The 24,812-nt window shown below is 43.5% G+C and overlaps 1 protein-coding gene across 1 annotated transcript in view; it reads left to right on the top strand.

Moving 5' to 3' along the window:
• The window catches only part of LOC124613777 (nephrin-like), a 1,004,503-nt gene that overhangs the window by 713,279 nt on the left and 266,412 nt on the right, over positions 1-24,812 (top strand). The window contains exon 6 of the mRNA XM_047142494.1: positions 7,038-7,189. Within this exon, the coding sequence (XP_046998450.1) occupies positions 7,038-7,189 (152 nt within the window). The remainder of the gene's footprint in view (positions 1-7,037; positions 7,190-24,812) is intronic.

Consider the following 24,812-nt stretch of genomic DNA (forward strand, 5'->3'; position numbering starts at 1 on the left):
GTACGGAGCATGAACCGCTGCTCATCTTGTTCGTCAAGCGGTTCCTGCCGCACCCACGCCACTAAACGTCTGAAGAATGGTATCTCTTTTCGGAAGTACTGCTAAATAGCTATTTTCCATCATAGACCGCCATCTCATGTGGGGTGAACATATGACTGACCTCCAAATAAGGGCGACCTATATTTGTAATTCTCAGTCACCGAGTGAGGTGGCGCAGTGGTTACCACACTGGACTAGCATTCAGGAGGACGACGGTTCAATTCCTCGTCCGGACGTCCTTAATTAGGTTTTCCGTGATTTCTCTAAATAACTCCAGGCAAATGCCGGGATGGTTCCTTTGGAAGGGCACGGCTGACTACCTTCCCCATCCTTCCCTAATCCGAAGAGACCGATGACCTCGCTGTTTGGTCTCCTCCCCCAAACAACCCAGCCCCAACTCATTCTCAGTCTGCAACCTTCACTACCGTCACGAGCTGCACTCGCCGTGTATGTGACCACAGTCCATCTATCGTCGAGTAGAAACCCATTGTATGGGGCAACAGAGTGGTGACGAGGCTCCACGGACTCCAGAACAGGATAATCCGTTTTGCCCTGTAACTGTCTCAACATTTCCCACCCACTGACATCTGAAGAACCATTTACTTCCTACCCGCCGAAAGTTCCACTGAATTGCATACCTCTTCTACCAGAATCCAGCACAATCAACAAATCACAGCATACACACACTTGAGAAAAAGTGCAATGCCTGAACGCCGTGAAATGGCTCCACATGCTCCGATACCATCGGTATCACCGATAAAGAGCTATCCCAAGCTGAAATGCAAGGCAAGAGAAGCGACCAACCACTTAGGAAACAAAACAGAAAGGCATTCAGTAAGAGGCACAGCTATAGAGGCATGAACTTCACGGAAAATTGGGCAACACGAAAATACCTGTCGTCACTACAGCTTGATTGCTTCGTTGACGATAGATATCCATCGACAATTTTAGAGCGATGTTTTAGAGCATTCTCCTTATAGCCCAGAATATTCCCTAAGAGAAGGATTTTTGGATCAGAAAGCACAACTAAAATGAAAACGGACAGAAAGCTGACGTTATTGACTGCTTAAACCATCTGGCAGCAACTGAGTGTGCAGAAGGCCCAGGAAAGCTTGTGGAGTTCTATGACAAATGCTAAAATGTAACCGACAGCACCGTAGGAAAATAGCTAAAATATCATAACATGTTGTAGAATGAGTTTTCTCTTTTTAATTTCAATAAAAATGTCAGGATAGGTAAACGTTTTTTACTTTTAGAACGACTGTCGTATTAAATCGAAAATATTTATCTGAGACCATGGAACTTGCTGAAGTGCTGGTCCTCGTCTACATATTCACCCTTCCACGTGACACAGTTTTGTAAATATGGATCACTGTGGTATTACCTAGAAAAAATTTATCTGCGACCATGGAATTGGCGTTCGTCCTCCTCTATACATTCACACTTCAGTGTGACATACTTTCCCGAATATGGATGACTTGTGGATACCTTGATTGTGAAACTCCAAATTTTGGCTTTTTAGGAAATGTTAAACTTCGAAACACGGCTTGTCTTCATTCTGGGTACATAACGATTTCTTCGTGCCGGGAAAATGTTAGTTGTTGCCGTTTCAGATGAATATGGGGAGGTGACCCAAAATCTGGTAGACCAAAGAAGTAGCATGTCTGTGTCCTGAGCTGCAGAGCTGAGCGTTCTAATGGAACCAAACACCACCCCGGACGGTTTCTTGCGACGCTTAGTTTTGACAACCATCCCTAGCCTCATCATCAGGAGGTATCAGCAGTTTGATCTTGCGACAGTTTGCCCATTATGAGCATTATCTGTTAGTACTAAACCATTAATCAGCATCACCTTGCCCGATGGTGGCTGAGTATGCGCCTTTCTAGGCGGTGATTAATCCACTGTATTCCCCTAATTGTTTTGCTCCTTTCTCTCGGCGTCATTGGGATACACCCAGCAGTATGGTATGGCTATAATGGCTACAGACATCCTCGGAATTGCCGTGACATTGATGTGTAAGATGTTGCAAACCGATACATGACTGATTTTTGAAAACAGATCCATTCGACTAGCACCTCGATAGAGATACATGTGAAGAAAACGGTTCTAAGATGTCAGTTTTGCTTAAGTTTGACCATGAATTTATATGATAAGTTGATTTGGAGAAAGTATCGTGAAGCAAATTTTGATTACTTCAACGGGAAATAGTTTACTCCCAGATTCAATGTATGGAACCAAGTCAATATTTGGTAATAAATTCAAAAATAATAAATGGTAAAATTACCGAAACTGTTTCATAAATAATGATGTAACAGGCAGTAATTTTACTCAATTATAACTGTGAAAGCCAAATAAACTCGCATTTGGTCATGAGCATGCGACAATAGGAAGTTCTACTGGATGTTAACACAGTTCACGTAGTTTGACATGTGTCAAATGTAAAATTTCCACCGATAGCGGGCCTTGCACCAACAGCGAGAGATCTGTTTTGCCATGATACGCCGGCGTTCGGAATCTAATGGCGGAAGTCACCATATAACGTGAGTTTCCACATATAACAATAAAACATGTAAATGTGCTTGGTAAAAATACCACACACATGCATAAAAACGCACCCCTTCACAAGACACATTAATACATGTGCAATAACAGCTATAACAAACAGAAGGAAATAAGCGAGTGGGGAAAGAGTGATGACTGCTTTTAAGGAATAAAGAATGTCGAAGACAGGTGAACACGCTTAACAGAAACTCGATTTCTTAAAGAAAAGCAAATATCGGAGAAGTTTCTCACAAGAAGAGAATATGTTACAATTTTAACTGTTTCCCAATGCTTTGAATCTTTATTCAACGTTAGAAAGAGTGAGAGTTATACATTGCGGCTTATCTGTTCGTAGTCTGTGCGATGTGAATTTTACAATGGGTCGTCAATGGTGGAAAGGTAATTAAAACAAAATTGTTCAAATGGCCCTAAGCGTTACGCAACTTAACATCTGAGGTCATCATTGCCCTAGACGTAGAACTACTTAAACCTAAATAACCTAAGGACATCACACACATCCATGCCCAAAGCACGATTCGAACCTGCGCGGTTCCGGACTGAAGCACCTAGCACCGCTTGGCCGCTGCGGCCGGCTGATTAACACAATTCCATCATTCAAGAAACTACAGTGGATGTATAGACTCGCTTAGTATTTGATTCTTCTGGCGGCAATATCATTCTCTGTTGTAATCCTTTGTTTAGAGGGCGGTGAGACGTAAGTGTTACTGTAAAAATCCAAGTTCATGTGTGTCCGGTTACGACGTTCCTTACACACACGATTCTATTACCAGAGTCTCATATACACTACTGAGACGATATAGCATTTACTTTAACTCACCGATCCGGAATCTTCGTTACATCGGCTTTTAACACGAGTATCTCGATCTCGAATTCACAGTTGTGGTGAAAATAGTGCCACTCGTAATAAACAGTTCAAATGTCCGCATGAGGCAGTTAATGTTTTAACAAGTGCAGAAATTCAATGTCCGCCCCTGGTAGCTGAGTGGTCAGCGCGACGGAATGTCATGCCTAACGGTCCCGGTTCGTTTCCCGGCTGGGTCGGAGATTTTCTCAGCTCAGGGACTGGGTGTTTTGTTGTCCTTATCATCATCATTTCATCCCCATCGACACGCAAGTCGCCGAAGTGGCGTCCACTCGGAAGTCTTCCACCAGGCGAACGGTCTACCAGACGGGTGGCCATAGCCACAAGGCATTTCAATTCAGTAAGTTGCAAACATGATAAGAATTTTAAAGTACATTACTTCATGCCACTGAGACAGATGCAAACGTTCGGTTCCGCAGTGACACTCACTGCCAATTCGCAATTACATTGACACTGCCATTCATAAAAATCAGCGAATCTCATAGAGTTTAAACATTCTAACCTTTTCTACCATACAAAATACGGGAGAACTGCTGAATATCAGTAACGTCCTGCCACTATATTTCGGCGCAGAGTCTTCTGGCCATCTTCTGGTGGGTGCCACTGTAGTAGTACTGGCAAGTACGCGCTGAGCTGCGCTATTTAAAGCCATACTGAGGTGACATTGCGCATGCGCTGCTCAGCGTGTGCGTTTATAACAACTCCGTGCGCTGCGCGTCGCGCCCTCCGCGGTGAAAGCTTGGCTTATCGACATCAGGTCGATTTTCATCTTTACGCAGATAGCTACGTCGACTACGAAGTTTCTCTATAACAGGATTCCAAGCAGAGTTTAGCTCATAACCGCTATCTCGATTGATGAGAGTCTCGTTGTCAGACAATCTTAGTTCCACAGATTCATTGATAATCGAGCTCCAAAAGTTTGATGTGTCGTTGTAATTCATGGAATGGTCTGTGGAAATACAATGTTCGGCGATTGCGGACTTGGTGGGTTGGAGAAGGTGAGTATGTAGTTGGTGTTCCACAATGCGTTCCTGCACAGTTCGTGTTGTTTGCCCTATATATGACTTGCCGCATTTACACGGAATTTTGTAAACACCTGATTTACGCAGGCCCAGGTCGTCTTTAACGGATCCCACCAGTGATGAAATTTTGGAAGGACGGCGAAAGATGACTCTCACTTGATACTTTCTCAACATTCTGTCTATCTGTGAAGAAATATTCCCAATAAATGGTAGATACGCAGTCGACCAAAAGGCCTCTTCCTCTTCCTTGTTACGTCGTTTGTAGGTCTTCATCACTCTGTTCACTTGCCTAGCTGAAAAGCCATTCTTCAGAAATACTTCTTGTAGGTGTTCCAGTTCCGCTTGAAAACTGTCGGCGTCAGAGATAGTGTGGGCACGGTGGATCAAGGTTTTGAGAACGCCCATTGTTTGTGCTGGATGGTGGCAACTAGTAGCTTGTGGATACAGATCTGTATGAGTGGGCTTTCTGTACACCGAGTGACCAAATGTGCCATCACTCTTCCGTCGCACCAAGACGTCTAAAAATGGCAAACAACCACCTTCTCTACCTCCATGCTAAACTTTATGTTTTCATGTATGGAGTTCCAGTGACCAAATTCTTGGAGACGATCCAGACCATGAGGCCACTCTATAAAAGTGTCGTCAACGTATCGCCAAAATACTGTCGGTTTAAAAGTGGAACAATCAGTACGCCACGAAAGCTTTAAACATCAAGTCTAACCTTTTGTTTCTGATGGTTCACATTTATATTTAGTCCAGACTACGCAAGAAACACAAAAACGCGTCTGTAAAATTGGTGTTGGTTTCTGTCCTACGAGGCAATAGAATGGTTTACAATACACACAGGCACACGCCACGCCACTCCACATCCACTGACTCTCAGTCTTCAACAGTAACTAGCGATACCGCTGTCACATCACAGTTCGTTTAACAGTTATGCATATGAAATTTGTATGCATGTTGCCTAATTGGGCAATGGATTCGCCTTCTTCAGTGGTGATGCAAGTGTATGTCCGATCTCCGGCGGGAATCTCAAAGTAGCGAGCATAGAGGAAATGGGCAGGGACTTCAGATAGGCAAAGCTCGGTGGTAGTGTACGTCGGCCGTGAGGCGTGGTGAGATAGTCCGCGCAGTGGCGGTAACACTGTGTCATCATCGATGGAAGCCAGCACGGTAGCTCAACGTGTTCGGTCAGAGGGTTAGCTGCCTTCTGTAAAAAAAAAAAAAAACTGAGTGAACGGATCAACGATGAACTTTAAGAAGTGTCATTGGACGTCCGTCCCGAACATACACAACGAACAAAATGAGATCAGAAAAAAATGGCGTAGTAGAAGGTACTGGGTTCGAATCCTTCTCCAATACGAATTTTCACTCGTCGCCTCTGATTCCGCGTTATGTCCCGTTAGCTGATATCAGTAATTGTTTATCTTTCCTGTCATCTCTTCATCTTCAATTTACATGTAATATGAAAAGTAGCTACACATAATGTATTGAACAATAGACTTACAAAGTAGATAAACCGTATGTTGAAATTTTGCATACTTAGTTAAAAACCCAAATAAATCAAAATAGTCATATTTCATACTATGGAACAAAACAAAACTATTGCAGACCATCTAAGATATATGTAAAGAGTAAACGAAAAAGAAGAAAAGAATGTAGAAAAAATTTTAAGTCGCAGTCTTCACATGCAGTGGTCTCGGAACACAATGTAATTCACCTTCAATATTTCCGCTTCTTTATAGTCATTGTCGGACACTCTTTACTTCGTAATTCGGACCTACTTGACCACACTGGACACACCTGCTAAACCTAACCGCCCTCTAATTCGACAGTGGAGTGTTGCCGTAAACTGCCGCTAGCTCAGCATGGACGGCTGCTGCGTTGTCACCCTTAAACTGAACAAAAGCAATTACCACAAAACGCTCCACCTCATCAACGGTCTGCGCCGTTTTGTTTCGTCCTGCAGCTGTATGAAGCTGGGAATTCATTGTGTACAGAGAGTGGAGGCACGTACTATTCAACCACGATATTATTACAGCTAGCCATTACCAGAGTACGCTGTGATATTACAGTAAACAATCACAGTGGTGACTAAGAAAAACTCATAGCACTGTCATTGCTTTCACTTGGCAAATGGTATCTTTATACATCTGTTGTATTATTTTAATCAAGGAAGGGTTTATGTTTGCCGTATGTAGTGCTCTCCAAAGTAATTTTCTTGGAACAGTATCATACGCTTTTTCTAGATCTATGAAAATTAATCCTATATTTTTTTATTTTTCCCTATGTTTCTCCAAAAATCTGTCGTAATGTGAAAATTTAACCATAACTGGATACGCAGATTATCTGAAATCTTGGTTGTCAGCAGTCTAACGATCAATTGCCAAGGTTGGCATTTAGTGGTTAGAGTGCTGACACGTAAGGTTTCAGATAATCTGTAGCGTTCATGTCACCGATATTGTTCATTCCTCCAGCTTTGTCTGTCAGGTATCCAACTTAGACACAGCTCCGGGCCAGTAGAGAGACGTGACCGTTGTTGGTGCTTGCAGTGCGGCCCCTGGATGTGCGGCTGCTGGGGGTGGGGCAGCCGCTGTCTGCCGGCCGCCGCTACGACCTGCTGTGCCAGTCTTCTGGGTCGCGGCCGCCCGCCAAAATCACCTGGTGGCTCGACGGTGCCAGACTCGACGGCTCAAAAGAGACGGTAAGCTGAGTTTGCTCACATCTGACGCTCAACTCTAGTCGAACTGTTATCGCTGTGTTTCGTAGATCGAGCTCCGCTAATTCAGCAAGTAAATAATGTGTTCGTCCACCTCCGGCCGTTACCCAACCACTTAATCGGCTTCTTGTTGATTTATAGGGTCGCTGGATGTCATCCTGAGGGACATCGTGCCCAATTTCATGCGACTGGCGTGTTAGATCCCCAAAATCCCGAAATAAATGGAGAGTCCTGCCCATAATGCTCCAAATATATCCAATGGAGCAGACATCCGGCAATCTTTCTGGACAGGGCAGGGTTTGGAAATCACGAAGACAAGCAGTAGAAACTCTCGCAGTTTGTGAGTGGGCCTGTAATGTAAACGGGTCCTTCTATCTATTGAAATGCTATCCCACTCCCGGTTGTCGAACCATATGGAACCTGACAGTCATGTTGGTCCCATTGCTTCGGGGCTGAAGACGTGTGTGGAGATGGCCCTGACATCGGTGGGATACCAACTTGGCGGTCGCCTGCCGTACGGTCCGGCAACCATTTCTTTACACAGCAGCACCCTTTGCCTTGTCATGCTGGGAATCCTTATAGCACAGCGGTACGTCGAATATTCCACGCCCCGTTTTGTTGCCCTTCGCGGCAAGTCGTCTGGGCTTACATTACATGCCCGCCCACACAGAGCGAGAGTTTTTACGTCTGGTTCTGGTGCTTGCCGCACTAGACCTTAGCCAAAAGGATCGCCTGATTTCTCTCCCCTGTTAAGAATGTTCGCAGCATTATGGGCAGGGGCGTTCAGTCGTCTCGGGATTCTGAAAATGTAACGCGGCAACTACACAGAATTTTGTCCCCGTCAGGAGGACGTTGAACAACTCTATCAGCCAGTTTCAAGCCAAATAACTGCTTGCATAAAGGCCAGAGGTGGACCAACGCGATATTCACATCCCGGTTGGTGAAATTATTTCTCTTGAATAAATCATCCAATTTTTCTGAAATCATTTGTTTGTCTGTACACGTAATTCACATCTACCGATTTCCGTCTCATTCGGATAATTCCTTCGTGGTGCGTCGCTTTCTTTTATATAGACTTCCTGTGCGCAGGTACACAGTATAGCTCATTGGTGGTACAGTCAACACGTGGGAGGTGTTAGCGTCAGATCTCAGTTGCGCTCTCCGCCATCCCTCGTCAATTACCTTATGGGAGGTCATGTGTAGCTTTACATCCCTCTGCACGAAGTGAAACGTTGTCTGTGGCCTTAAACAAGCAGCGGTCGAATTTTCCCGATGATAACTCAAATTAGAGCTACTTAATTCGTCTCCAAAATAAGTTGGTCTCCGAATTCGTGGTAGCCATCCTGCCTATTTTTGGCGAAGTCGACCCAGTGTAATGACTGGAGAGCCTGTCAACTATCTTTTCAAAAGCCTTTATACTCAACCAATGTACAGTTGAGTCACAGTTTGTTCATTATAGCTTTCGTTCCTTTACAACTCTTCACTGTGCCACTCTCAAATGGAGCGAGGGAAAAGGGACTGTCTATACCCCTCTGTGCGAGCTCCAGTTCTCTCAGTAGAATCGTTCTGCAGTCAGCCGCAAATGCCGGTTCTCTAAATCTCATCAGTAGTATTTCACGGAAGAAGGTTTTCCCTGCGGGAATTTCCAGTTGACTTCAGGAAACATCTCCTTGACACTTACATATACTGATCGAAACACATGGCAACAAACCTAGCAGCAGGCCTGGTGTTCCATACGCGGTCACCTTTGTGGGTGGGTTACATTTCCTAAAATTCTCCCAATAAAGCGAAATCAATCCTTCGGCTTCTCTACTACCGACCAAATGTCATCGTTCCATTTCATATCGCTGTCCAACGTTGCATACAGATATTTAATCGACGTCATTGCGTCAAAAAGCACACAGTCAAAACTGTTTGCGAATATTAAATAATTGTCTTTCCTGCTTGCCTGCATTAAGTTACTATTTCCGGTATTTACGGCAAGAAGCCATTCATCGCAGCAAATAGAAATAATGCCTCAATCATCCTGTATCCGCCTGCCGTTAGGCAGCCATGACACTTTCCCGTACTCTAAAGGGTCATCAGTAAACAGTCAGAGATATCTGCTCACTCAGTCCGTCAGATCGTTTGTGTATGCAGATAACAAGAAAGGTCCTATCATATTTTACTGGGACATTCCTGACTATAGCGTCGAGTTGGAAGAACACTCACCGTCCAGGACAACATGATTGCGCGGTGAAGTACCTTACACCTACTACAAGTATCGAAGCTCTTTGAAATATGTAGTGGTACCTTTTAAAAATGTGTTCTTCCGTATAATATTGAAAATAACGTGAGGAAGTTACCTCATTTCAATGGTATATACAAACATTAATCAGTTTAGCGTCTTGTAGGGTGTCGGTAAACCAGTCCAGTCCAGAGAGCAACTACTTACGATTTCTGCTATGGTATTTCACACCTTTCATTCAGCTAGATACGATTTCTGCAGTGCTGTTTCATATCTATCATTGTGTCTCTTCACTCTTAATTAACAACTTTAGAACTGACGATTGGATGAAATTTCATGAGCTTATTTGTTTGTTTGTGTCTGTGTCTGCGTGTGATGGAGAGAGAGAGAGAGAAAGACAGGGGAAGAGAGAGGGACGGAGAGAGAGAGAGAGAGAGAGAGAGAGAGAGAGAGAGAGAGAGAGAGGAGTGTAGAATGATGAAGAGTTAGTGTGATCTTGAGTTTTAGGGAACCAGAGTCTTTCGATTGTTTTAACTCGTGCTTACACTTTTATGGATTTGTTGGCGTTCAGTAACACGTACTATCATCGACAGAAAGCAGCAATGTTAATCAGTGCGTGTTGCTAGCATGTCGACATCGCAATGAAGATTCTTCTCCAAAAATCTCAAGCTCTCATAATGGTACTGTCCCTGGAAGTGTAAAATACGAAAAATCGATATTCAGGAGACACGGATGGACTCATTATTACGTTTTTCTTTTTTCAATGAATTTCATTTCTGCAATTTGCCAGGCTGTCATGAACTGTGCGTCCATCATCGCGTCTGCTGAGGGTAAGACGAATGGTCTTAATCAACAGGGTGACAGTGGGACATTGCTATCTCAGTTTGTCTAACGTAGATGTAAGGACAGAGCGCAATGGAACATCAAATTCTTAGCAGCAATTACCCCCTCTGGGAGCAGAAACATGATCGTTGTAGGAACAGCTAATCCGAACTCGATACATAAAACGGTGTATACTTCACCTTACAAGCTCCCTATTAGTTAACTGTTATCTCTGTTTAAATAATTTTTAAACAGTCTACCGTTCAAATAGCAGAAAATCTTACATGTGTTATTCGTATTTGTACCTTTGATAAAGACAGCGTGTCCTAAACAATTTGGCAATAGATAATCGTTATTACTAGTATGTTGTGTTAACACACTGCCCACAATGCGCGATACCAATTGGAGGAGGGGCGGGGGGAGTATATTTTCTGCCGGTCGCAAAAATAATTCAGTAATTGTTGTTGAATTTTTCTAAAAAATACTTTTTACCGAAATAGTGATCTGAAAGTAGAGTCCAGAACCCGAAAATATCTTTTAGCATATTCTTAGCAGTATCAAATCACTTTCAACAACGTGTACGACCGACGGCAAAGCAGAGGTGGGGGGGGGGGGGGGAGGGGGGAACTTGAATAAGAGTTCATTATAAGCAATGAATCTCTCACTTCTTTTTGAGAACATATCACAAAACCTATTCAAAAGGTGGACACAAAGTTCCTACTTAATGACAATAGTAGGATTTTCACGACACGTTTGGAATACTTTCTGATAGATCAGTCGCTATGACATCCAACTCTCACAAACACACGTCTGAAACCACAATTCGACCTCTCAGATACGTGACTCCATTACCAGAGACAAATCTTCCAGTAATTTGTAATAATCGATGTATCACACTGTATAGTCTGCGTCTTTCCCTTGTTAACTAATTGCATTGCGTAAATTTTCTGCTATAACTGTATTCCAACACTAAAATAATTGTGCACTAATTGTTCCAACATTGTTGAAAATGTGACACTAGTCTAGCTCAATGGTTGTTGGTTGGTTGATTTAGGGGAAGGGACCAGACAGCGAGGTCATCGGTCCCATCGAATGGTTCAAATGGCTCTGAGCACTATGCGACTCAACTTCTGAGGTCATCAGTCGCCCAGAACTTAGAACTAACTAACCTAAGGACATCACACACATCCATGCCCGAGGCAGGATTCGAACCTGCGACCGTAGCGGTCACGCGGTTCCAGACTGAAGCGCCTTTAACCGCACGGCCACACCGGCCGGCCTCCCATCGAATGGGGGAAGGATGAGGAACGAAGGGACCATCCTGGAATTTTGCCTGAAACATTTAGAGAAATCACGGAAAACCTAAATTAGGAAGGCCGGACGCGAGTCTGAACCGTCGTCCTCCGGAATACGGGTTCAGTGTGCTAATTACTGCGCCACCTCGCTCAGTACTCACAAGGGAACCTCCCCATCACACCCCCCCTCAAATTTAGTTATAAGTTGGCACAGTGGATAGGCCTTGAAACACTGAACACAGATCAATTGAGAAAACAGGAAGAAGTTGTGTGGAACTGTGAAAAAATAAGCAAAATATACAAACTGAGTAGTCCATGGGCAAGATAGGCAACATCATGGATAGCGTGAGCTCAGGAGCGCCGTGGTCCCGTGGTAGCGTGAGCAGCTGCAGAGCGAGAGGTCCTGAGTTTAAGTCTTTCCTCGAGTGAAAAGTTTACTTTCTTTATTTTTGCATAGTTATGATCTGTCCGTTCATTGACGTCTCTGTTCACTGTAATAAGTTTAGTGTCTGTGTTTTGCGACCGCATCGCAAAACCGTGCGATTAGTACGTGAAAGGACGTGCCACTCCTATGGGAACCGAAAACATTTGATCCCAAGGTCATAGGTCAACCGATTCCTCCACAGGAAAACACATCTGATACATTCACATGACAGGAATATGTAGTCGACCCACCTAACTTGTACACTTGGCGAATGGGTAAAAAGATTCTTCTACCTTGCCCGATTTAGGTTTTCTTGTGGATGTGATAATCACTCCCAAAAAAGTGATGAAAACATAAGAGTTTGTCACATAAACTGAAAATAAAAAATTAAACTTTTCACTCGACGGAAGATTTGAACCAAGGACTTCTCGTTCCGCAGCTGCTCACGTCACCACGGGACCACGGCGCTCCTGAGATCATACTGTCCTAGACGTTGCCTATCTTCCCCACGGACTACTCAGTTTGTATATTTTGCTTATTTTTTCACAGTTCCACACAACTTCTTCCTGTTTTCTCAGTTGATCAGTGTTCAGTTTTTCAAGGCCTATCCACTGAGCCAACTTATAACTAAATCTGAGGGGGGTGCGATGGGGAGGTTCCCTTGTCAGTGGTTGTCAAACGTTTTTGCTCAAGAGCTGATACAGACGTGGTGAGGCCGCACTTCGGGCCGGAAATGTACTGATCGTACTATTAATTGGCAACCTACATAAATTAGTATGTTTTGAGTCCCCAGTAGACTATCTATTGCAAGGGCGCAATAAGTTGGCCACTAGCCCGCTAATAGGCCCTCTAATCACTAAAAGTTAGCATCATTCGAAACATATTCTCAGTCTGAGGCTGCCAGCCTCAGCGACTCCAAAGCTCTGACGCTGTAATTACCAGACGAAGTTGTGTTGTGTTGACTGTGTGAATGGATGTTTGACTGGTTGATAACAGTAACAGTGTTTATATTTGAATGCAGTATGAGAAACCATCACAGAAGTTTACTACAGCAGCCATCATTTAATCAGGCTAGGTGACGCAGGAGTTAGCACACTGGCCTCGCGTTCGGGAAGACAACGGTGTCCGCACCTCGTGGTCTAGCGGCTGCCGGCACTGTAGCTCAGTGTGTTCGGTCGGAGGTCTGGCTGCCATCTGTAACAAAAAACCTAGGTAAAGGAATCAGCAGTGAACTTGAACGGGTGTCAAGTGGCGTGCGACGTCCGCCCAGAGCAAATGCAACGAATAAGATGAAAAGAAAGATGGCTAGCTTAGCTGTTCTGTGGCCCCCTTTTTCGATTCCCGGCCGGGTCGGGTGTCGGATATTTTCTGAGCCCGGAGTCCAGGTGTTTGTGTTGTCCTAATGATTTCATCATCAATCAGAGAAGTGGCAAAGCTGGACTGTGTACAGATTGGAATTTTGTAAGGGCGTTGATAACTACGCAGTTCAGCACCCCAAAAACCAAACATCATCATTATCTTCATCATCAGGATAACATTTCAAATCCGATTCCGCCCGTATAGATTTAAGTTCTCCGCGATTTCCTTCCCCATCGTTGAAACATTCCAAGCTTGTGCGTCGTCTCTAATGATCTCCATTTCGACGCGACGTTAATCTTCCTTCCTTCCTTAATGTAATTCCATGTTCCTTGCTACAAAATTGTACTGCATTTGAAGATGATCGTCTCTGCAATGTGCATTTACGAATCTGTGTCACTTGCATTTCAAAATTTTGACCATAGCAGGAGCCGGCCGCAGTGGCCATACGGTTAGAGCGCTACAGTCTGGAACCGCGCGACCGCTACGGTCGCAGGTTCGAATCCTGCCTCGGGCATGGATGTGTGTGATGTCCTTAGGTTAGTTAGGTTTAAGTAGTTCTAAGTTCTAGGGGACTGATGACCAAAGAAGTTAAGTCCCATACTGCTCAGAGCCATTTGAACCATAGCAGGAGATCAATACGCGTCACGCATGCCCTTGAACTGTCAGTAAGGAAGAGAAGGAATAAAACATTCCCCGTCTCACATTTTATAACCCTGTGGTAGTCAACCTGATTCATACCGCCCACTGACGGGCGTCCCATCATTCATGTTGGGCGACTGGGGCTAAAGATAATTTCATTACGTTTTCATACAATTTTGACGAAGTATTTGGTAAGTAATTTTAATTTTTATTATATGCTTTAACGTGCTGCAATTCTGCTTTATGAATTTTATAGCTTAGATCTACTTTCCTACTTTATTGAATTTTCTGTTTATCAGAGTACTGAAGGAACGACTTGTTTTATTGCTAAAAAAAATTCAACAGCCTAGATCGCATAAATTATTTTTTCATTTAAGACGATCGATTTTGACACAGTTCGCTGTCATATTCAGGTCTTCAAAATTGTCTGACCTCTAGCGGCCGCGCTACTTTTACCTCTGCCCATGAGGTAAGCGGCCAACTGTACTTAGCTCACCGCCGAATTCACCAATGTCAATTAAAATTAAGCACTACTATCTCTGTAAATATTTTTTTTTGTTATTGAGCAGTAAAACTACACTCTAACAAGCTCTTAACGTTAGTTGACTAACGTTTTTGAATGCATATGTTGGTTATTACATTCATAATATTATAAAACGAAGATGAGAACCGCTAGCCACTCGTAAACACTGATGAACCGAAACATTATGGGCAACTGCTTAAAAGTATATTTGTCCGTCTTTGTAATGAAATTCAACACCGTTTCTGCGTACCAGGGATCCGACAGTTTGTTGCTAAGTTTGTGGAGGTATGTGGCGTTAAATGTCTTCGAACATGTCATGTAATTCGCGTAAATAACGAGACGCTGATTTGCGTACGCAGTGATGGCTCCCGACTGCGATCCGGGTGAGTACCATAGGATTAAGGTCAGTCGAATTGGTCGCCGAGACATCAACGTGAGTTCACTGTAATGATGTTCAAACGACTGGCTCCGAGACAAGGACAATTACACTGCTGAAAGATGACATCGCAGTATTGGAAGACGTCATGCATGAAGAGATGCACTCGGTACGCAGGTGTTCAAATGGTTCAAATGGCTCTGAGCACTATGGTACTTAACTTCTGAGGTCATCAGTCCCCTAGAACTTAGAACTACTTAAACCTAACTAAGCTACAGACATAACACACACCCATGCCCGAGGCAGGGAACCTGCGACCTTAGCGGTTGCGCGGTTCCAGACTGTAGCGCCTAGAACCGCTCGGCCAATCCGGCCGGCTTTCGCTGGTCTCACCGTGTCTTCGATTACTATCACAGGTCCCATGAAAGCGTAGGACAATGTTTCTCACAGCATAATACCGCTCCTTCGAGCGTGCTACACGTTTCCAGTCGCAGTTCACCTCGACGAAGGCGTTTGTGGAGACGACCGTCGACCTAATGTCATTCACCCAGAGAGCTGACACGTTTCCATTGATCGACGGCCGAATGCCGATGGTTCCGCGCCCACTGAGATCGTAATTGGCGAAATCGTTAAGGTTAATATGTGAACTCGTAGGGGCGGTCTGCTGCAGAGCTCCATGTTCAACAATATACGATGAACGGGATGCTCCGAAACACTTAAGCGTGCACCAGCATTGTGCTCTTTCGACAGATATGCCACAGATCACCATCTATCCTGCTTCTAAAGAACAGGGAAGCCTCCGAACACCACGTTCTGTGAAGAGTCGGTGGACATCCAACCATTTAGCGCCTACTGGAAGTTTTACTGTCGTTCTACCTCTTTCCTTAGTTGCTCACTAAAGTAGTACGTGAACATTCGACCAGCTTCGAGGTTTCGAGATACTCGTTTACACGTTCCGCGTAACAATAACCTGCCCTTTGTCAAAGTTGCTTATTTCAACGTTTTTCCCCATTTGCAGCCCATATCATCGCTAAGGTGATCCCACTTCCGTGTCTGCTCCGCTTACATACTTTCCTTACCGCGTCATGTGCAGGCAATACCTCTAGGCATCATCTAACGTCACGGTGGGCAGTGGTCATCATGTTTTGGCTTATCAGTATACTTGATTCGGACCGCATGCGGCCCGGACGCCTCATTTTGACAACCAGTGGTAGAGCTACTTTGTCTCACTTCCGTGATATACAGCATGAAAGTAATTTTCAATCTGCAAGCTATGTATGTACATAAAAATCGAGGCTGCTTCAAGTATCGAATTTTCATACAGCTTCACAGTTAACAAAAGTACTTTTCCATCTGTAATGGTTACGAGAAATTTAAAAAATTGATATATTCGATTCCTCTAGAGGAGAATTCTTTATACTTGTGGCATATCTGGAAAGACATGTTGCAGTAGCACGTACATTGAGTCGTAATCAAAGACTGACAACAACGCTTATAATATCAAGAACACTAAATCAGTTCCGGAGTAGTTTATTCTAATCTCATCACAAAGTTGTGTTTGAGGAGTATTTCATATCAGATTACCTATTCTCCTCGGTAGGTTCCTTCGTATTGTAGCTGTTTATGCAATCATTTCTTACCAACACACGAAACCTTAATGAATCTGAAGCTACACTCTTCTCTGATTTAATTGTTAAGCAGCTTAAACAATAGCACCTCACGTAAAATAATTAAGTTTGAAAGAAATCAGTGTCGCTGCCATCTAACTACTCCAAGAGAATAGATGACAACGAAGAAAATGTTCAAATGTGTGTGAAATCTGATGGAACTTAACTGCTAAAGTCATCAGTCCCTAAGCTTACACACTGCTTAACCTAAATTACCCTAAGGACAAACACACACACCCATGCCCAAGGGAGGACTCGAACCTCCGCCGGGACCAGCCGCACAGTTCATGACTGCAGCGCCTCTGACCGCTCGGCTAATCCCGCGCGGCGTGAAGAATAACGCCTACGACACTACTTAACCTTGTAAATATGGAGGAAGTCATCTGCTTACGATCATTAATGAGGTACTGAGTCCCACAAAAGTTAACGTACCTTTGCAGGAACGTTGCTTATTAGGGAAAGGAAATCTGACAACTGAAATGGCTACCACACCTATTGTGATTAGTTAGCGTTACTCGCCTCATCTGCAGTCAATACGGCTGCAACACACCTACCACTGTTCACAGGTTGAAATAAAGAGTAGCGGTGTGCATTCGTTTTTGAATTGGGACGGGGTGCAATGAACGCCTCAGCCTTGTCCTCCAGTAACATACACCACAGTGTCCAAAAATAAAGTCAGTTTCAGATTTTGAGGTAAGCTTCTTTGGTTGAATTATACACGGCATTGCGAGAAGAAGTTATATAGACTACACTGACAAAGCTTAAGTAATTTAGATGTATCCAACAATTCTGCCGCAGTTATGCTTGCAGAGTGATTCTTTATTAATTGAGAAAAGAAAATTGGACCGCCGATTTGACCAAGCGGTTCTAGGCACCTCAGTCTGGAACCGCGTGACCACTACGGTCGCAGGTTCGAATCCTACCTCGGGCATAGATGTGTGTGATGTCCTTAGGTTAGTTAGGTTTAAGTAGTTCTAAGTTCTAGGGGACTGATGACCTCAGATGTTAAGTCCGATAGTGCTCAGAGCCATTTTTTGAGAAAAAATTTGAGCCGTACAGACAAAAAACGACTACAAGCTCTTAACACCGCCAGGACACGTGGAGGAGCTTTAGATCCCATTCACCCACAGGTTGGCAAAGCCACCAATGTTGCTCAACGATAGAAAAGTTGACATCTGTCTGTGCAACAATTACTCACCTCCTAAGCACCCTTCCTTCGTGGACGTAGTTAACTTAATATTTTCGAGTGAGAACCACCCACTTTTGTTGCATATTCGGACTCTACGCAAGAAAATACGTAAAGTTTACCGAACCATTTTATCCATTCATAGTAGAAGGAGTTGAATCTACATATGTCAACTGTCACTCTTTTTGCGATTCAAAATCGACGCATTTCATCCTACGTCTCATTTTCAATGTAAATGTAAACCTTTCTGTTCTACGGGTTGACGTTTATGTTCGAAATTTCAAAATTTACGTTAGTATTACAATTGTACACTACAAATCGACTAGCCGTTTCAGTGCCACCTTACACTACTGGCCATTACAATTGCTACACCAAGAAGAAATGCAGATGATAAACGGGTATTCATTGGACAAATGTATTATACTGGAGCTGACATGTGATTTTTTCACGCAATTTGGGTGCACAGATCCTGAGAAATCAGTACCCAGAACAACCATCTCTGGCCGTAATAGCGGCCCTGATACGCCTGGGCATTGAGTCAAACAGAGCTTGGGTGGCGTGTACAGGTGCAGCTGCCCATGCAGCTTCAACACGATACCACAGTTCATGAAGAGTAGTGACGGGCGTATAGTGACAAGCCAGTTGCTTCCACCATTGACCAGACGTTTTCAATTGGTGAGAGATCTGGAGAATGTGCTGGCCAGGGCTGCAGTCGAACGTTTTCTGTATCCAGAAAGGCCCTGCAACATACGGTCGTGCATTAGTCTGCTGAAATGTAGGGTTTCGCAGGGATCGAATGAAGGTTAGAGCCACGGGTCGTAACACGTCTGAAATGTAACGTCCACTGTTCAAAATGCCGTCAATCCGAAAAAGTGGTGACCGTACGTGTAACCAATGGCACTACATACCATCACGCCGGGTGATACTCCAGTACGGTTGTGACGATTACACGCTTCCAATGTGCGTTCACCGCGATGTCGCCAAACACTGATGTTTCCATCCTTCTGATGCTGTAAACAGAACTTGGATTCATCCGAAAAAATGACGTTTTGCCATTCGTGTAGCCAGGTTCGTCGTTGAGTATACCATCGCAGGCGCTCCTGTCTTTGATGCAGCGTCAAGAGTAACCACAGCCATGGTTTCCGAGCTGATAGTCCCTGCTGCTGCAAACATCGTCGAATTTATGGTGCTGATGGTTGTTGTCTTTCAAACGTCGCCATCTGCTGACTCAGGGATCGAGACGTGGCTGCACTATCCGTTTCAGCCATGCGGATAAGATGCCTTTCATCTCGACTGCTAGTGATAGGGGGCCGTTGGGATCCAGCACGGCGTTCCGTATTACCCTCCTGAACCCACTGATACCATATTCTGCTAACAGTCATTGGATCTCGACCAACGCGAGCAGCAATGTCGCGATACGGTAAACCGCAATCGCGATAGGCTAGAATCCGACCTTTATCAAAGTCGGAAACGTGGTGTTTTACGCATTTCTCCTCCTTATACGAGGCCTCACAACAACGTTTCACCAGGAAACGCTGGTCAACTGCTGTTTGCGTATGAGAAATCATTTGGAAACTTTCCTCATGTCAGCACGTTGTAGGTGTCGCCACCGGCACCAACCTTGTGTGAATGCTCTGAAAAGCTAATCATTTGCATATCACAGCATCTTCTTCCTGTCGGTAAAATTGCGCGTCTGTAGCACGTCATCTCCGTGGTGTAGCAATTTTAATGGCCAAGTAGTGTATTTTCTATAAATTTCAATGTCAAGCCATATTATTTGAACTGTACAATCACATTTGCTACACTTGAGTAACGTTTGAACATGATTATCAGCTGTTAGAGCATATTTAAAACGTAAATGAAACATAGAATCAAATGCGTCTGTTCCTAATTGCAAAAACTGGCACAGCTGATATCTGTCGGTTACAGCGCCATCTGCTGCTACAAAGGGGAAACAATTATTTAATAAACTGCACGTATTTTTTGGCGTAAAGTCCGAATATGAATTACAAATGGGCATTTCCCATATGAAAATACAAAACTGCCCCCCCTCCCCCAACACAGCAAGTATCGCTAGGAAGTGACCACTTGTAGGGCATACAGATGTCCCACTTACTAATATTAAGTTTTTCACGTACAACATTTTCTTCATACGATGCGGCGGTTTCGAGATATTTAGTTCTCTCAGGTTAAAACAAACATTCTGTATAACGGAGCACCTATATGCCAGAAGTCGAAACAACATGGGTCGTCGCAAAGCAGTTCTGTAAGACCTCCTGTGTTAAACGCTTGACTCAACTTCGCACAGCATTAAATAACCCGAGATAATGTAAACTGTTGCTTCATCAGAATTTGAAACAGTGGAAATTTGTTGTTGTTGTTGTTGTTGTTGTTGTGGTCTTCAGTCCTGAGACTGGTTTGATGCAGCTCCCCATGCTACTCTATCCTGTGCAAGCTTCTTCATCTCCCAGTACCTACTGCAACCTACATCCTTCTGAATCTGCTTGGTGTATTCATCTCTGGTCTCCCTCTACGTTTTTTTAACCTCCACGCTGCCCTCCAATGCTAAATTGATGATCCCTTGATGCCACAGAACATGTCCTACCAATCGATCCCTTCTTCTAGTCAAGTAGTGCCACAATCTTCTCTTCTCCCCAATCCTATTCAAAACCCCCTCATTAGTTATGTGATCTACCCATCTAATCTTCAGCATTATTCTGTAGCACCACATTTGGAAAGTTTCTATTATCTTCTTGTCCAAACTATTTATCGTCCATGTTTCACTTACATACATGGCTACACTCCATACAAATACTTTCAGAAATGACTTCCTGACGCTTAAATCTATACTCGATGTTAACATATTTTTCTTCAGAAAGGCTTTCCTTGCCATTGCCAGTCTACATTTTATATCCTCTCTACTTCGACCATCATCAGTTATTTTGCTCCCCAAATAGCAAACCTCCTTTACTACTTTAAGTGTCTCATTTCCTAATCTAATACCCTCAGCATCTCCCGACTTAATTCGACTACATCCTATTATACTCGTTTGCTTTTGTTGATGTTCATCTTATATCCTCATTTCAAGACGCTATTCATTCCGTTGAACTGCTCATCCAAGTCCTTTGCTGTCTCTGACAGAATTACAATGTCATCGGCGAACCTCAAGGTTTTTATTTCTTCTCCATGGATTTTGATACCTACTCCGAATTTTTCTTTTATTTCCTTCACTGCTTGATAAATATACAGATTGAATAAGATCTGGGAGAGGCTACAACCCTGTCTCCCTTTCCAACCAATGCTTCCCTCTCATGCCTCTCAACTCTTATAACTGCCATTTGGTTTCTGTACAAATTGTAAATAGCCTTTCGTTCCCTGTATTTTACCCCTGCCACCTTCAGAATCTGAAAGAGATTATTCCAGTCAACATTGTCAAAAGATTTCTCTAAGTCTACAAATGCTAGAAACGTAGGTTTGCCTTTCATTAATCTAGCTTTCAAGATAAGTCGTAGGGTCAGTATTGCCTCACGTGTTCCAGCATTTCTACGGATCCCAAACTGATCTTCCCCAGGGTCGGCTTCTACTAGTTGTTCCATTCGTCTGTAAAGAATTCGCGTTAGTATTTTGCAGCCGTGACTTATTAAAATGATAGATTTTCTCATCTGTCAACTCCTGCTTTCTTTGGGATTGGAATTATTATATCCTTCTTGAAATCTGAGGAAATTTCGCCTGTCTCATACATCTTGCTCATCAGATGGTAAAGTTTTGTCTGGACTGGCTCTCCCAAGGCTGTCAGTAGTTCTAATGGAATGTTATGTCCGCAGGTCGTGGTCGTGCGGTAACGTTCTCGCTTCCCACGCCCGGGTTCCCGAGTTCGATTCCCGGCAGGGTCAGGGATTTTCTCTGTCTCGTGATGTCTGGGTGTTATGTGATGTCCTTAGGTTAGTTAGGTTTAAGTAGTTGTAAGTTCTAGGGGACTGATGACCATAGATTTTAAGTCCCATAGCGCTCAGAGCGATTTGAACCATTTTTGGAATGTTATCTACTCCCGGGGCCTTGTTTCGACACAGGTCTTTCAGTGCTCTGTCAATCTCTTCACGCAGTATCATATCTCCCATTTCATTTTCATCTACATCCATTTCCATAATATTGTCCTCAAATACATCGCCCTTGTGTAGAACCTCTATATACTCCTTCCACTTTTCTCCTTTCCCTTCTTTGCTTAGAACTGGGTTTCCATATCAGCTCTTGATATTCATACAAGTGGTTCTCTTTTCTCCAAAGGTCTCTTTAATTTTCCTGTAGGCAGTATCTATCTAACCCCTAGTGAGATAAGCTTCTACATCCTTACATTTGTCCTCTAGCCATCCTTGCTTAGTCATTTTGCACTTCCTGTCGATCCCATTTTTGTATTCCTTTTTGCCTGCTTCATTTACTGCATTTTTATATTTTCTCTTTTCATCAATTTAATTCAATATTTCTTCTGTTACCCAAGGATTTCTACTAGCCCTCGTCTTTTTACCGAATTGGATCTTCTGCTGCCTTCACTACTTCATCCCTCAAAGCTACCCATTCTTCGTCTACTGCATTTCTTTCCCCCATTCCTGTCAATTGTTCCCTTATGCCCTCCCTGAAACTCTGTACAACCTCTGGTTTAGCCAGTTTATCCAGGTCCCATCCCCTTAAATTCCCACCTTTTTGCAGTTTCTTCAGTTTTAATCTACAGTACATAACCAATAGATTGTGGTCAGAGTCCACATCTGCCCCTGGAAATGTCTTACAATTTAAAACCTGGTTCCTAAATCTCTGTCTTACCATTATATAATCTATATGAAACCTGTCAGTATCCCCAGGCTTCTTCCATGTATACAACCTTCTTTTATGATTATTGAACCAAGTGTTAGCTACGATTATGTTGTGCTCTGTGCAAAATTCTACTAGGCGGCTTCCTCTTTCATCTCTTAGCCCCAATCCATATTCACCTACTACGTTTCCTTCTCTCCCTTTTCCTACTACCGAATTCCAATCACCCATGACTATTAAATTTTCGTCTCCCTTCACTATCTGAATAATTTCTTTCATTTCATCATACATTTCTTCAATTTCTTCGTCATCTGCAGAGCTAGTTGGCATATAAACTTGTAATACTGTAGTAGGCGTGGGCTTCGTGTCTATCTTGGCCACAAGAGTGCGTTCACTATGCTGTTGGTAGTAGCTTCCCGCATTCCTATTTTTTTATTAATTATTAAACCTCCTCCTGCATTACCCCTATGTGACTTTGTATTTATAACCCTGTATTCACCTGACCTAAAGTCTTGTTGCTCCTGCCACCGAACTTCATTAATTCCCACTATATCTAACTTCAACCTATCCATTTCCCTTTTTAAATTTTCTAATCTACCTGCCCGATTAAAGGATCTGACATTCCACGCTCCGACCCGTAGAACGCGTTTTCTTTCTCCCGATAACGACGTCCTCTTGAGTAGTCCCCGCCTGGAGATCCGAATGGGGGACTATTTTACCTCCGGAATATTTTACCCATAAGGACGCCATCATCATTAACCATACAATAGAGCTGCATGCCCTCGGGAACAATTACGGCTGTAGTTTCCCCTTGCTTTCCACCGTTCGCAGTACCAGCGCAGCAAGGCCGTTTTGGTTAGTGTTACATGGCCAGATCAGTCAATCATCCAGACTGTTGCCCCTGCAACTACTAAAAAGGCTGCCGCCCCTCTTCAGGAACCACACGTTTGTCTGGCCTCTCAACAGATACCCCTCCGCTGTGATTGCACCTACGGTACGGCCATCTGTATCGCTGAGGCACGCAAGCCTCCCCACAAATGGCAAGGTCCATGGTTCATTTGGGGGAGTGGAAAGTTAAGCTATTCATTCGACTGAAAGCCTTTGATTTTCAGCAGGAAAATGACGTTCAGAATTTTCGGAATAATTTATTCTGAAAAGGTAATTAAAAACGGTAAATGACATCAGGGAAAATTCATAACTATAAAATGCTGCGTTCAAGCGTTCACATTAAACTAAACATGGCTCTGGAACCTCGACGAATCAGCGCCCCGTGATCGAATGCCGCGACTAGAAAGCATTCCTACTCTCTCCTTGTCCAAAGCCTCAAAAGTATCTGACAGACCTCATACATCATTTAGTCCAGACAACGTGCCACTCTGTGTAGGCCGCTTGCGATAGTCGATATCGTTCCAGTCACGGCCTGAACTCTTTGGCAGTTGTATGCGAAACTAACGCGCGTGAGCTTTCGACCACTTCCAACTCGAAACTAACGCTCTATTTTTTAACTTATGTCAATACGACGTACAAAAAGTTAATGATTTTTATGAAAATCAGATGATGTCTTCTATGTGAGACCCTTTCGGGCTCAGCAGACATTAAAATTTTCCTATTTTTATTACTACAGTATTTACGAAATGTAAGACGGAATAGTAATGTCATAGAAGACACGGTATCTAAAAATTATTACAACAGCAGTCCACGCAATGGGAAATGTTTCTGAGTATTTCACAATTAAGATACTAACACGCACTACGAGATAAGAACGATCAACTGCTTAATTGAAAAATTAAAAAAATAACAACTTCCGACAACGTTTGGATGGTGTTACTTCTGTCGCCGTACTTCTCAAACTCTGTCAGGTTGTCGGAGAACTTCAGTGGGCTGAGAAACAAACGCGTACTAGAATTTTGCTGTAGCTGTCATACACTTCGTATATATCCACTCAGTGACCGTCAAATTCGCTATCACTTGTCACTTACGAGAAAGAAACATTGGATAATCTACTGCAGAATAGCGTCGCATGGAGACTGCATGTCCGAAGAACACTGGGACGAATCTTGATATATATTGTGGACATTCGTTTGTAATGTTCGAATGAAGCAGAGTCACATTTTTACGCTAGATTTAGTATAACAAATAGTTTCAAGAAGCTATGATGTGGAATCGGACAAGCCGCGTTGATTGCCGTCGTCAATACATTTTCAACGAAACTTTAAGGTATTAGCAGTATTTTACAGTGCCACGTTCGGTGAGATGGTGTCCCTCGCAATGTTATAATAGTGACAGA

Source organism: Schistocerca americana, chromosome 4, assembly GCF_021461395.2.
Source record: "Schistocerca americana isolate TAMUIC-IGC-003095 chromosome 4, iqSchAmer2.1, whole genome shotgun sequence".
In the NCBI taxonomy this organism is placed as follows: Eukaryota; Metazoa; Arthropoda; class Insecta; order Orthoptera; family Acrididae; genus Schistocerca; species Schistocerca americana.